Raw genomic sequence first — 15,228 nt, forward strand, 5'->3', positions numbered from 1 at the left:
TTCCCACATAGTGCTGGGCTTATCATATTAACTACTTCTCAGTCCAAGAAGGGTTGTTCACGACATAATGAGGAGCATTGCTGTGATGACATGCAAAAAAGAGCATGCCACCAGAAAGAGCACGAAATTCTTAGACAGAGGCCCAATTTCAAGGTTTCAAATTCCGAAGTCAATTTTCTATGAACTCAGGTTTCATATCCACCATTTTTACAACAACTGAAGGTAACATAGTTACTTGATTATGCAATAAAATGATACTATGTGGCTGGAAAACTCATAATACTGCCCCTTTAACTTACTGAGTTTAACAGACCTCTTGTTTATTACCAAATTTTTTAATCCCTATAAGTCAGGGTCTGATATTTATTGCTGCAAGATACCCATCCAAAACAAGTTAGATATATTTGCATGAGGGAAAAATCATGCATCAGGAAAAAATGTGAAATAATTTATGTATCAACATGGACGCTGAGGATGCAGTTTATTAATCTGACAATAATCCATCATTGGCTCAACATACTAACATATATTACAGAGAACCTTATGTAGTCACATGCACTTCTAAGCTCAATTATTTTACATCAATTACTGGGGAAAATTTGAGTATCTTGATAAAAAAAGGCTACACAGGAATGCAAAGAACGTGCCAACTCCCACAGACAGGTCTCAGTGCCAATCGCCTGGATCAAGACATTCAGTGAATATTGAATATTTACCTGGAGTCCTGCGGCTGAAAACACTCTTTATGGGGGAGCATTAGTTGCAGGTATGTGCATGCATGGCTTTGCTAACTCCTTCATTTTTCACCAGCCTGATGAATCAGTGTGGAGGACGGTTACATGTTCAGGCAGTAAGATGGAGCTCATCTGTGGCCACAGTTTCCAATGTGTATTTTTCTCCAAAATACATACCAGGAACTTAATTGGACAAAATGTTTTAGCTTTTTTCAGAAAAAGTCTCAAAGTAATTAGTAAATAATTTTGAGATAATAACCTTGATTTCAATTATTCTGGGAGAACTGAAATGCCAGTCCAGCTCCAGTTCTCGGGACTTGATGTTCAACTCTTCTTCTGAGAGTCCACAGTCTTAATGTCAGCTCCCTGGACATTCACCGGTGTCAGTGGGGGTGAGTCTGATGTGGCAAAAATCCACCATCGGCTCCTTGGCTTTCCAGACGTTGATCAGAAGGTGGTTCCACTACTCGGAGGGTGCATTCACACCAGGCATGTTTTGACCGTTTTAATGAAACTCCAGCTCATTTCCCTGAAAAGTTTGATTTGTTTGGGGAGGTGTGAACGCTCAATCAAACTCTGATGCAGACTAAAACTTAGGTCTCGGTTCGATTAAAGGGAACTCTCTGAAGCATGTGTGGATGCAAGCGGACTGGCAATCGCTCCAAAAGCATGAAGAGGACTCTGCTTCACATGATGCGAAATTGCAGTCCATTTAGTATGTTTTAGTTCTACTTTTATTGTTTCTCATTCTGTTTTATGTCTAGGTTTGATCTGTTTTATTAACTTTATTAAATGCAATTCATAAATAAGTGCATTAGGATTTGTAAACTAAGATGTGACATCTTATTGCCCTTATAATACATATTATAAGAGATAGAACTTACAATTTGTTGAGTGCCGAGTATCTGGGCACTTAAAAAATAATCTGACCTTTAATCACAACACCAGTCCAGCTTATCACAGAGCTGACTCTACCTGCTGGGGACACTGAGGACCTTTTGTGAGCAAAGGTCACTCCTGGAGACTTTTTTGACTCTGCGCTGGCATTGGCCATCCCTAGATATTGTATGTTGGATTAGCAATTTGTCAACTGCTGAGAGGAAGCAGGTAGATAAGCTCAGCACAACGGCTAGCTATGCTCTAACCCACTCAACCCAGTGCAGGAGACAGAAACATTCTTGCTAAAACAACATGTTGAATAATGTCTTTTACTCCACACATGAAGCTGGTGCTGAACTGGAAAGCTCCTTCAGTGATGGACTGCTGCATCCTTGGTCCACAAAGGAGCTTTAACAAAGATCCTTCCTTCCTGCAGCTGTTACAAATCACTCTTCCCAACAAAATCAAACTGAATAATTTATATCAAATATATAATTTCAAGTAGATATATATGGTACTTTAAAAAAATTAAGAAGCCTATCAACTTTACTTGAAAAATCCTATTCATTTACACGCAAATTAAACATGATAGTGTTGGACCAAAAATGTAATCAAAAAGCAGGAAACCAGTGTTTCAGTGACAGAAATGAAAAAAGGATGATGAAGGATATTCTGGATAGGCTTACATTACATTATCATAAAGATGCTCAAACTACTAGTCATGAGCAAATAAACAACTGGACACTGGTCCAGTCTGTGAAAAGTATGTGTAAAAAGGTCGAGAAGAAACTTAAGAGGTGAGGGAATGAAATAGTTTGTTTAAGATTTGAAGCGGTGTTAGAAAAGATGAAACGGGAGTACATGGGAAAGAAATGGGGATACAACCTGGTAAAGTGCAGAGACGAGTCTGAGGCAATGTTGTAATCAGCAAGGCATGAGATAGTTTCCTTAAAGATACAACAGATTATTAAGAAGGGGCAAAATGGCAATGGGTATGAAATTATATGGGAATTAGCAAAGGGAGGAAATTGATCTATCACATTTTGTGCAGCATCTTTTCTTTCTTCTTTTTTTTTTCTCACCTGAGCAGAGACGCAGACCACTCTCTCTGAGTCAGCTCCTGTTTACATTGGGGGAGGTCATAGTTCATGGTTGGAGACTGTGGAATGTAATTTTAGGCAAATGCATGCAATTTTAAATAGCATTTACTCCGGAAATAATAAAACATAACCGTTCTGTTTCTGTTTCATTTCCTTTTTTCAGTCTACAACTTCTTGCACATCTGTTTGTTGTTATGTGATTAAACCTGGAAAATGTAAAGAATCAATGAGCAGTAAAGTGGGAGGGGGTTGGGTTTCGTCGTACTGTTGGTGGCCCATTTATCATATCTCCGCCCTCCAGTATTCCAGCTCCCCCTGAGGGCGGCTCTTTAAATTGTCCAAAAACTCCTCCTGTCCGGCGCCTTTTTTCCTTTATCTGCAAGAGAGAAGCCGCACGTGCGTTGTATTGAATGCCGTTGGATTAAACTCCTCGTCCTGCTGGTAAAAATATATAATATATATATTTTTTTATTTACAAAAAATATAGTTAAAAAAAAGCAACTATTTTATTTTAAGTCATTGCTGTTTTAAAGCTGCATGAGCTGGGGTTTAAATGGGCGGGCTGTGTGTTATCTGACGAATAAAAGCTGTAGCCTATGATCGGCTATTTAACCGGTTAGCCGCATACAAACCAGCTAGTTCTTAAAGGAAAACAATTCGGCTTTAATTTTAAGACGGAGGCGATAAATTCGTGGAAATAGAGGTGGGTGCATAAAAGGAGATGTGCTAAGCTAGAAATTATTCAATGCAGCGTTTTATTATTATTATTTTTACAAAGAGCCCCTAGCTCCGGCGGGAGAAGGCTGCACGCGCTCAACGTGAAGCCGCCTTTTGTTGCTTCGGCTCGGGGTTTTAGCCGCTGAGCGGCCGCTTCCTCCGCTTGAATCCTCAGTGCCATTTTAGAAAAATCCGAGCGAGTATTCAGCCGGGGCTCCTAGCTTGCAAATGCAAACTAGCACACAGCAGCCATTGTGTGTGTTGGCGGATCTCTCCGCGGCCACGGCGTGCAGACCTGCTGTGAGATAGTTCTGTGTGCACAGGCCTGATCGTGGGGGTACGGCAGCTACAGCAAAGAGGGGGGGAATAACGAGGCCTCTAAGCATGGTTTAGTACAGGGGTATGCAATAGTCATTTGCAGGTTGTGTCCTTTCAGTATCGTGCAATCTGTTTTTGCCGTAAACCTCTTGTGTAGCAGCGCGCCGATGAGACAAAAATAGAGCTGGAAATAAGCGCGGATTAATTGAGTTAAACAGTGCGCGGTTAGGTCGGTCATTTGGGTTTGTTGTTGCGGTCAGTGAGTTTAGTGGCTCGACTACTCCTCATTTCTACATGTTTTGTGTGCATACTCGACGCCTCGTCTCACACCAAGGCCAACCAGTGTGATATATTTTTTATTGCATAGGTTAAAAAGCTAAGCAAACATGAGCGACAAGGGGACAGTCTCAACGAAAGACAAGGAGGGGGCAGAGAAGAGAGGGCGTGGAAGACCCCGTAAGCAGCCGCAGGTAAAATCCTCAGATGTAAGTATTGTCCCTTTACTCCTACCTGCTCTGCCTCGTTTGCATGTCCTACTACTACTAACCTCATTCGCACCAGAACAAGGCTTATGTAATAAGACCTCCAAATAGATTTCCATGTCTTATTTGCAGATAACCAAAATAACCCCCTCAGTTGCCATCTGTTGCATCTGATGCTCCTGCAGATACTTTTGCAGGTAAAAGGCTCATACATGTCGTGTCCTCCTGAGGTGAAGACTGAAATGAATCTAGATGAGCCAGCTCCAGGACGGCCTTGTGACCATTTGTTCAGTTGCTTATCAGTGGAGAGGTTTACAATAAACTTCCTCCCTGGTTTGCAAGCAACCAGTAACCCAACACCTTTAAACTGGTTTTAACCCCCCCTCCCCACTACTCCACACTCCAGGCCCACCCCAGCTCCCTCACTGTGATGCATGACATAGCAGAGGCGAAGCGCAGAGTGGATCATATAGATGTCCCTCAGCCTGCTGTGTTTTACTATTGAGTTCCTCTGTTGCTAAGAGCTGTGGTGATAAACACTCCAGAAATGCAACAGTAGACAAGTCGGCTATGACACGGCTTCTAACCACAAGGTACGCATGAAAGGATGAGTCATGCCACGCCGAATTCACCTAGCTGTACAAGGTGATGGTATTTCCCTAAATGCCTATCAGAGTGTGAAGTAGTTTTTGTTTCAATTCTATGAAGTGCATTGAAGTGTTTGACTTTGTTTGAGCTCCTTTGTGGCAAGGAACTTTTTGTCGTCAAATGAGAAGACTGTGAACGTTCTTACGTTTTCATGTGTGTTCTTGTTTGTTAATTTCAACCTGTTTGCTTTCAGGAGGCAAGTGGGTCCCCAACTCCAAAGAGGCCCCGAGGGCGACCAAAGGGGAGCAAAAATAAGACGACTGGTGGCAAGGGCAAAGTAAGTCTCCTCAGACTGGGAGTTTCAGCTGCAACTGAAAGTATACAGAAAGATGTCGCAGATGGCAGTTGATGTATCTATTTCTTTTTTCTAGAATAAGCCCTTCCTGTTTGAAACTCCAGATCCCTTTTGGTTAAGGAGTGCTTGTAGCAGCAGCTAACCTCATCCGTCTAAAGGATGTCAGGCTGTTGATTTTGATATATATATGTTTTTTGGCTACCACCTAATGGTGTCAGAAATAGCTTGGCGACTGCTTCCCTCTGTAAAGAATCTTGATTTGCTGCTTTACCCTTGGGTTGGTAGGAGGTGGGGTGGGGGGGGCTATAGCTGCGTGGAAGATGGCGGAGGAGAGGGCGGGGGTGATGATGCTCACTCGGTGCATCCTGTCCTCCAGCTTCCTGCAGCTTGTCACATGCACTGTGCGGTGCAGGTGCAGCGGCCGCAAGACTGTTTCCAGGCTGACACTGAGCGCCCCCTCTGCCTCCAGCAGGCACACAGCCCTAGTTCTTCACTGCCTGTCGTCTCCATAGCAACAACATATTTTTTTTTTCCCCTCTTCCTTCGCCCCAACTCTTCCAGCTCCCCTGTGTGCTCTCGCTTGCTGCTATCTATGGGAAAGCGAGGAATGGAGGGAGTTCAGGAGACGCACACATGCGTGTGCACTGATATAGGTTTAGGAGCAACGGAGGGTTTGTGTCTCTGCTCGGTTTCACCAGCTGTCTCTGCGCCTTGGACCAGGTGGCCAGCGAACTGGAGTGCCCTGTGTGCAGTTCCCGTCGGCCTTCCAGATAATAGCCAATGAACCCGATGCCCCCTTTCTATCTGTCCAGTTGTAGTGCTTCCACTGCCACCTAGAGGCGATGTGCTATAGCAAATTTGTTTTGTGCTCAAGCCTGTAACTCTACAACTTGATGGTGAGAACCTTCTAACAGCCTTGGTGGCCTTGTGCGGTTTTCTTTCACAGAAAGGTGCGGGAGCCTCACCTGCAGGAGGAAAACGCAGGGGACGACCCAAGAAGGAGGCAAGTTTGCTGCTCAACTCTGAGTTTATGACTCTAATGAGTATCTTCCCGATTAAATATGTTGGTTTGCTCAAGGGTTCAGATCTGTTATTGCTAGTCAGTTGCCCAGAACAGGGATCCAAAGCAAAATGAATGACACTAGCAAGTAACGCACGTTTCAAAGTAAAATTTTTTTTAAAGAGGCAGACTTATGCAAAATCAACTTTCTTTTAGCTTTATACAATATTATGTTAGTCTCTCATCAAAAACATACATGGAGTGCTGCCTTGATTCTTTCGTACAAGTTTAAGAAAGTCTTTAATCTCCCGTTGCAACCAACCACCTCCTTCGATGGCACAGCTCCTCCTCAGAGCTGCAGTTTCCGAACTTCTGTCGGAGCACTCTTCCCCTCGTGACTCTCCTACTCAACTCCTTCAAACTAGCCAGCAGCAATTGGCAATCACCTGGTGGAACTGTGCATCTGCTGAGCTCATTATAGGAGCTACTTCCCAGTGCAACACTGGTTAAACACTTTGTTAAAAGGTTGATAGAGCAGCGCTGTTGTGATGAGTTCCTGAAGACAGATTGTTGGAAAGAGCAGAAGTTTCTTAAAGAGACAGGTCAAATTTCTTCAAGTTATATATGCTATGAACAGCATTTTTATAACGACTGAAGGTAACGGTTATTGTGATAATACTGCCCCTTTAAGATTGGACTAAACAGATTTAAACTTAAGTATTTTTGGCACAAAATGTAACTACAATCAAGAACAAACATATGGGTATGAAATGTTTTACATGTATAAGACAGTAGGTACAAATTGGCAGCAGTTAAAATTGACCAGCTAGAATTAACATTAACACAAGCGCTGCCCTAAACCATTTCAGTCCCAGGCGAGTGATTGGTATGACTGTCTGGTGGGTGACATTCCTTTTTAAAAAGCCAAGTGAATTGGGGTTTCATTCATGCAGACCGGCCGTTTCTTTATTGCAAGTCTCGACCTGATTATGCCAACATGTAGGGATTTTATTCACAGTATCTGTGGCCTTAGGCAAGAATTTGAGGTTTCGTAGTAACATTGTGATGTGCACCACTTGTTTGGATGAACTCCAGAAGGTATCTGGATGGCATTAGTCATAGTGAGGAGTGACCCAAAAGTCCCCTCCTTAACATGGCCCACCCATGTTTTTTTTGTTCCTTTTTTTTATGAATGAATAACTTGGAGTAAATGAGTGGAAGAAAAAAAAAAACAGGATGGTTCATTGTGACTCACCGGTGATGAATCACTTTTCACTACAGATGCTTCACCCTTCCCCTGGGTGCTTTTTCATGCCATAGTGGTTTGTCAAATAACACTTATTTAATTTCTTTTAACCAAGTTGGCGCTTGACAAAAACAGTCACACTGAGGCATGAATCACAGGCAACGATTGTTTACGCCGCGTCAGAGGCATTTTCTTTTGTCTCTGTATGTTGTGGGCGCATGCAGAAAGTCTGACTTTACTTTTTCTGTCACAGAAGGAGGAGGAAAAAGCATCCCAAGAATCATCTGAGGAAGAGGAGGAGGAAGATGACCAGTAATTCAATACATGCTACCTCACTCTACATACTGACTTACTGTTATCCAGAAACTGGGCTGTATCAACACCAGTGCCACCACTTGACCACTGTTCACGACAAAGCCCTCCCCTTTGTCAAAGGGCGGGGTTAACACAGTACATTTATCATGCAGCAGCACTGGATTTAAACAAAATGGACTTGATCAAGCATAGATCTAAGCATTACATGACAGGTAACAGCCCTTCTACATGTCATGTTATCACAAGTCTTTTATACTGGACAAGGTGTGCTCTGAAGAGCCTGGGTTGTTTGTTAGTCTCCCCTAAAGACCGTTGGGACATGTTTCCTCTGCTTAGTGTCATTTATTGCATCTGCGATAGTAGAACATATAGACTTTCTTGTTTTTGTATTGGACAAAGGTAAATTTTTACCCATTTGCTGTTTAGTTTTGTTACATGTGAGTGAAGTGGTTAACCTATCCTTTGCATTGTATTCTAGACGGAGACGAGCTTCAGCATTTAGGATGAGCATAGGTTACTGATGGTAGAGGTGTCCGTTTCGTGTCGAGTTCATCCATTATTTTTTAATTTTTTTTCCAAACTCTGGACAGATCTGGGCATCTTCCACCTGACCGCTTTTTCCTGTAGAGCAGTGTAGATTTTAGAGGCGCTTAAAACATTCTCAGTCCTTTTTGCATGTAGTGGGGAGATGTAAAGTAAGTTTGATGGTTTTGTTTTTTTGTTTTCATCGAAATACTCTGATCAGACTTGCAGTTTGTTCCTCTGGGTTATATACCATTTAAGAGAAACCATGAGTGTGCTGCTTTTTGTGTTTTATAACGATTCTTTTTGGTATATTTTTAGAAAGAGTTTTAGGCTGAAAAGTAATCTGTCGTTTCTTCAGGGAGCTTTTACAAATGCGGTTACTTTTCCCCCCCCGCCCCCTTTCTCCTTCTCCCTCATGCGCTCACTCAGTCACTTGCAATTGGTCAAACAAGGAGTATGATTGTAATAGTGGATAGTTGGTGGCACTACTATCCAACAGGGCTGTACATTTTTTATTTCTCATTCCATTTAGCCATCACTGCTTAATCTAGCTTCTTCCTCACTTAGTAACGTAACGGTAACCCTACTTTCCTTAATCTTCTGAAGAAGTGTGTTGTGTCAACTACATTTTTTTTTCTCCCCCCCCCGCCGTTGTCAGGGAACCTGTATCCATAGTACACTTAACTGGGTTTTTTTTCCCCCCCCACACACTTAAGCTGCTACAACCTCAGTTACAAAACCCCGGAAAACTGCAAAAAGGCAAAACAAAGCCTGGATTCTCATACCTCAATTTTAACAGCTTACTTCACCTTATGATTGCATTCAACTGGTTTTTCTATTTTTAATGTAACTTCTGACAAGAGTACAGTTTTTCTTTTTTTTTTTCATCTTTTTGATCATGTTGACTAGGTGTAAAATGTAATTGTGTGCCAGACTTTGCAGACAGGTTTTTAAATGTGTGAGGCAAGTCAGGGAGACCTGTCAGCTCAACAATTGTGTTCGCTGACTGTGGTAGACTAGCAGGTGTGTTTTTATTTTATTTTTTTATTTTTTCTTCTGCACTGAAATGTTGGATTTTCATGGACAAATGCGAGTTTGTGTAGACTAGGCACTCTTCACTGTTCAGTCAGGCGCCGTGCGTTCTGCATTAACGCACAGAGCTGCTCTTATCGTTTTCATTCAAGTCGTACGGTCTCTTGTCTTTGTCCCCTTCCAACTACACAACTGTATCTAGACATTTCTCTTTAAATCATGCATTTGTTGATTTATATACTGTAAACTCAATAGGATGGGATCATGCTTTTTAATGTACACCTATATAAATGTACAATGTCTATATTTCTATGGTGCCCTACAATTTGTATCAGAAATGGACAATAAAGAGAACTTTCTTTGTCATTTTTGTCATGCTTATTGTACTCTTGCCCCCCAATTTGAACTCTTGTTCAAAAGAAATAAGTTGTATTACAATATTTTTTAAAAGCAAAAGGTGGATCCCAATGATTTTAAACCATACCAAATTATTTAGAATGTGGAATTATGCAGATTCCTTACTTGGTGGTACAGGTAGCTTTGTTTACTTTTAGGAATATGGTTTGCACATAAGGAAAACTCCAGTTTTTCCTTCCACTTAACTTTCCATCTTGTTTTGATTACTGTGCACTCAGCCTGTTTAACAGTCTCCTTCAAAAACAAAACCTTTTGGAGTTAGTCTAGAGGTCTAACCCTTGTCTTCTGTTTACTGACTTGTGCTAGGAACTGCAACAGACTAGTTTGAAAGGTACTGTAACTGCATCTGGCTGTAGCACTGATTTTCAGTAAGTTTCACCATTACCATGGTCATTAAACTCAGTAATCGTTTTATCCCTGCAACATGAGTTGCATACCTCATCCACCTGAACAAATGTGAACAATCTGCTTCATAATGATCTAATCTGATTGCTTGACATACACCCATGTAATATTTTATGAGCCACTAAAATGGGGTTTTTTCCACAGTTGTAAAAATAAAAAGCTTAAAATACACTAACCTGTAATATCAGTTTCACTTTATTACAATTACTGACATTTTCAACAATTGTCCAGAACTGCATTCAAGGAGAAGAAAAGCATCACAGCAATAGTACATAGACAAAAAGTGTCACCTAAAGTTGGATTCTTAGATGAAAGTCATTCCAGGTAAGATATATGAAGGACTTTGAGTGGTGCATTTAAGGTTTCTATATGATTAAAAAGAGAAACCTGACAAGCATGAAAAATGTAAAGGCTCCAGATTCCAGAACTGCGAAACCTTCCATAAACACAGACAGACCCACAGTTTAGTTTACATTCAACAAATGAAAGGCAAAAGTTTATAATGTGTAAAAGGTTTCCTGAGTGCTGGAAACAGTCAGACGTATGGAATTCATCTGAGCAGATCTTTCAGCCAGACGTAAATTCTCTGGTGCCATGCCTCGAAGACAGGACATATTTTCAGATCCAGTCACAACTCATTTAAGAGCTGGGAGGAAGCTGGTGTTATTTGCTCCTGATTTTTTGCATCTCATGCCATTGTTAAGAGTCACAGGATTTGGCAAAGCAGGACAAAATAAAATAAAGCTTTCCAAGGCAGCAGTTCAAAGCAAGAAAACGAAAGGAGGATATTTTAAGCTCTTTTTTTTTTTTTTTTTTAAGAAATGAAACAGAAATGAGAAACAAGCTTTCTTTATCAACTTTCACCTGATCAATATGGGGCTTTGCATTTGTAATCGTAAAAGCGTCTCATCAAAGAAGCCGCTATTGCTCTGCAAACAACCTCTGCACACGCCAGATCTGAGCGCTGATGTTTAACTAGTACATAACATTCACAGCCCTACCACAGTGAACGCAGGCAACAAGTTATGTGAGCGGTACGGATGCCTACTGCAACCCACAGGAACAAGGCTGCTTGCCACAAGCTGCCCACAACAGCATTAAGAATGTAAACAAAACACCAAATGCAAAAGAGGCTTTGTCTTCCGCCTTGCCAGACTTTGGTGCCGCAGAGTACGAAAGTAAAAATGTATTCGAATAAATAATTTCCAATAAATAAGTAACAAGTACTTCTTCTCTTTGGCTCTTAAATCGCCCGATGTAATCTGGGATAAAGGCAACAGCAGCAAAACAGAGCAAATGTGACAGATGAGTTAAAAGACGGGCCAATCTTTGAGTCTGAAGGTTGTCTTCTCGCTCCTCAGCATCCTGCGCCAGGCTGAGCTGTCGTCAAGCAGTCGCATCTTTGGACAGAAGAGGTTGCTGCTGCTGATAGCTTCTTGCCCAGCCTTGCACAATCTGTGCACATGAAACACAGCAGAACAGATTAACCAACTCACAGGTTTCCAGTGAGTATGTGCAAATCTCCTCTGAGCTCGACGAAGAAGTTTTTGACCAAAAGGGAACGATCCATGTTGCAGATTTCAGCTTTTGTTTAAAAACATACTGGACATCAACAAATTTAGGAGAATAAACTGCATCTTTAACAAAAGACGTAAATGCTGAACAGTTTTCTGTCTGGGCACTTGATGTCTTACATGAGAAACTGAAAGCGATGCAATATTGCAATGTCTTGAAGAGCAACTCTCTATCACCATCTAGTGTTCGACTCGACTCAATGCAGCAATGGTAGCAGTGAAAATGACAATACAATTTTTTTTCCTGAATCTATTGACATAAGGCTAGGAGATGAGTACAATTTACATGAGGAAAAGTAACGCTGTGTAAATCAATTACCATTTTTGCGTTTCTCAGGAATTTTTTTAGAACAAGTACATTTTGAAAATCAACTCAATTTTGTAGGCTGTTATAGATCAGCTTTAGCGTAACTCCTAAATCCACGTAGAGTTGCAACTTGACTGTGCATCACAAGTGGATTACCACAGAGTAGCAAATATGAAATCTAAAAGCATAATACAGGGTTGAAAGAAGTACAAGTAAAATTATTTAGGAGATGTCATGCACTTACACATAGGACAGATACATAGTTCCAGAAGCTACATAAATCCTAAGAATGCATACATTTATATCATTTGGTGCACCAAATATTAAGCATAGACCTAGATCTGAATGCTTTAAATTCTGATAATTAGTATAACTTTTATCTAGTTCTCTGTATGTTTCAAGGACCAACTAAAAACAAAATAGTGCAAATAAAACTATTTTCCATAAACTGAAGTACAACCGCTGGAATCAGTATCTAAACAATATTAGATACTTAAGGCTAAAACTTTAAACTCAAGGCCAACTGTGACCTTATTTAGATTACACAAAGATACTCTGAATCAAATTTATGGTCCTACAAATAAAACACAACTTGAATTCGGGAAATCCAAAGTTTTTCTACACTTGACCTCAAACTGGAAACTGCTAACAGTACATTTTATACGTCGTTTACTGTTCTTTTTAAGACGCTGTAAAAACAACACGTCCACGGATGACGAACTGGATTGACTCCAACACAAGTCAAAGGTTACTTGTGGGCAGGGATAAAGAGATTTTAGTTTGAACCTGAAAGAAAAAGCTGTGATGAAACAATACTGCCTGCTATTGTTGTGTTGCTTGTTGCATTTAGATTTAAATTTGTAAAAGGGGAAGATGCGTGCCATTTGAGGAACTGCATTAGTCTAAAGCTCAATGTTGCAACTAAAGACAACAGTGGGTATGTTTTTACACTGTCAAAGACCGGCTCCGCAAATACAGAGTGAAAAATGGTGGTTTTACCGATAGAAATGTTTTCACTCTGGATTTACAAGAATACAACTAAAGATGTTCCTCATTGGATATCATTGTAATCACCTTTCCTTTAATTAACAAAGGACACTGTCACTGAGAGTTTGCGTCTCCTACCCTTGTGTCCTCTTCTCTCCACAAAAGCTCCTGTTCAACTTCATGAAGCTCCTCTGCAGGGTCATACGTGTAAACAGGTAACAGCTGATGCCGAAGTCTGTCGATCCTAGGGCAGAAGGCAAAGTGCATCATGAAATCAATGGGTCACACTGAGGAAGTAAGAGGGGGTGCCAGCTAATCAATACCCTAAGTTTGTTCTCACCTCCTCTTCCTACGCAGACATATAATCTAGAACAAACAAAATAAAATAAAAAAGTGCATGAGAGCTGCATCTTTCCAAGTCTCTATGTCACCGATTCTGATGAGCTACTTACCAAAGCTGTAGCAATTCCAGCAATAGTTATAAGAAGGAATGGCACCAGCACATAGCTCACCGCCACAGTCCCATCTTTGTGGGCAGGGGGCTGAGTGGTAGTGCTGTTCATCCTAATTAACGTTCAAGGGGAAAAGGGCCACAGGGGGCCTGCTTGTGTGTGGGATCTTTGTACAGGCACCAGTCCCCCTCCTCCTCCTCCTGTTGGCTGACACTGTGTTGCAGCGGCTCTGTCGTCAGGCTGCCCCCTTGTTTATGCCTCATCCTCGTCGTTCATGTGACTTCCACATGGTATCACTGCCCTTCCTAATCAGCGAGCGATCTAAGGAAGCACAAAATGGAAATGGTCTGTACACAGCTGTCTGTGTGGCAAGGAAAGCGTAAAATAAATAGAAAGAGGAAGATTTGGGAGTAAGAGAACCAGCCATGTTGCTGAAACTAATGATTAAATGACTAAAGATGTAAACGGGCCAATGTTAGCAAGCCGTATTTTACTGATTTTGCCACAATTAGCACTTGTTAAAAAAAAGGCGCACCATCTAAACCAATGCATTCCTTAACTATAACTAAAATGTCACCTTTACGCCTCACCTGACTGCTGTGATAAAAGTGTCTTAAACGCTACAAATAATGTCTGTTTAGCTGCTGTAACTTGATGGTGAGTTTCCTGCAGCATTGCGCAAAAAAGGTGATTAAACTGCGATAAATATAACATGCTCGGTCAGTAAGACTAAATACACGGCCTGCTCTAACACGTTCTGCTCATTTTAGCTAAATTCTTACTCACTCTGAAGAATAAAAAGCCTTCTTTCCTGTAAGACTTGACGTTCCCCAGCTACAGACGACCCTTCACTGCCAGTGACAACATTGTAAGAGCTTCCGGTTTGAACCCTTCAGAATAAAAGCACTGATCTCACACGAAGCAACGAAAAATAAAAGGGATTTTAACTCGATGTATTTTTATTTAAATTCTTCATCATGGACCAACACAAAGTATTAATGTGGAAGGAAATTATATATGATAACCGATATGTAATTTCGTATCCACCCCCCATCTAGAGACTGAAATCTTTGCCCATTCTTTCCCACAAAATATTTCAGCACGGTCAGATTGGATCAGGTCAATCTAAGTTTTCAATCGGACTTAGGTCTAATTTATTAAACCTACTATTTTATGAGACTCCAACTGCAAGTATGAACATAGACAAATGTTTTTGGCACACTTGAAACTCCGTTTTAGCTCTGATTGTGTGCTTTAGCTGTTGAATGTGATTTCCCCCCAATCTTAAGTCTTTTGCAGACCCCAAGAGATTTTCTCCCCAGATCTTTCTGGATTTTTTTCCCCCAATGACTGTCAAAATGATTTTCCCCACACCAATCTGAAAAGAAATAAATACATTTAAGATAAGAGCAAAGAGGGCAAACCAACAGCCTTGAGCACAGTACTGCTTCTCCTCTCCATTGTTTAATGATCAAACTGTGCTGGTTCAGATCAAATAGTTTTATAACTTCCACTTTTACAGTCATATTTAACTTCCTCAGACAAGTAAACCGCAAGGGTCAGTGGAATTATGTAAAACATTAATCTCAATCTTTTTGCTTGGGAAAAAGGTTGTGTTGACAGGTTTAACCAGAAAAGTCACATAGATAAAATACCTTAATCAGGCTTTCAGTTGCTAGTTCTGATGCAGAGAGATACCAGGAATGTTTCTTTAAGAAGGCACAACTATCTGATGGTTGTCAAAATGAATCTAAAAAATAAAAACTTAAAGAAACAAGAATTATGCCACATCTTT

At 40.9% G+C, this 15,228-nt stretch overlaps 2 protein-coding genes across 5 annotated transcripts; one reads left to right on the forward strand and one right to left on the reverse strand.

Annotated features, from left to right (window-relative positions):
* The first annotated feature begins 3,019 nt into the window (after positions 1-3,019).
* hmga1a (high mobility group AT-hook 1a) lies at positions 3,020-8,702 on the forward strand. Of its 4 annotated transcripts, none has more exons than XM_015017813.1 (5): positions 3,020-3,154; positions 4,116-4,218; positions 5,072-5,155; positions 6,120-6,176; positions 7,673-8,702. In XM_015017813.1, exons 2-5 carry the CDS (start codon positions 4,135-4,137, stop codon positions 7,733-7,735), a joined length of 288 nt encoding a protein of 95 aa, XP_014873299.1. In that variant the 5' UTR covers positions 3,020-3,154; positions 4,116-4,134; the 3' UTR covers positions 7,736-8,702. The 4 variants fall into 4 exon arrangements, 3 of the variants coding, with proteins under 3 accessions (XP_014873299.1, XP_014873297.1, XP_014873298.1); XM_015017811.1 differs by having other exon boundaries at positions 3,030-3,154; positions 4,116-4,233; XM_015017812.1 differs by lacking the exon at positions 3,020-3,154 and adding an exon at positions 3,289-3,416 and having other exon boundaries at positions 4,116-4,233.
* Positions 8,703-9,133: 431 nt separating this feature from the next.
* Positions 9,134-14,328, reverse strand: smim29 (small integral membrane protein 29). Its single transcript, XM_015017809.1, has 5 exons — positions 14,220-14,328; positions 13,434-13,754; positions 13,322-13,347; positions 13,120-13,225; positions 9,134-11,568 (listed from the first exon to the last, which is right to left on the reverse strand). Exons 2-5 carry the CDS (start codon positions 13,542-13,544, stop codon positions 11,500-11,502), a joined length of 312 nt encoding a protein of 103 aa, XP_014873295.1. The 5' UTR covers positions 13,545-13,754; positions 14,220-14,328; the 3' UTR covers positions 9,134-11,499.
* Positions 14,329-15,228: the final 900 nt, after the last annotated feature.

Source organism: Poecilia latipinna, unplaced genomic scaffold (genome assembly GCF_001443285.1).
Source record: "Poecilia latipinna isolate Pla-1442-1.1 unplaced genomic scaffold, P_latipinna-1.0 Scaffold2193, whole genome shotgun sequence".
In the NCBI taxonomy this organism is placed as follows: domain Eukaryota; kingdom Metazoa; phylum Chordata; class Actinopteri; order Cyprinodontiformes; family Poeciliidae; genus Poecilia; species Poecilia latipinna.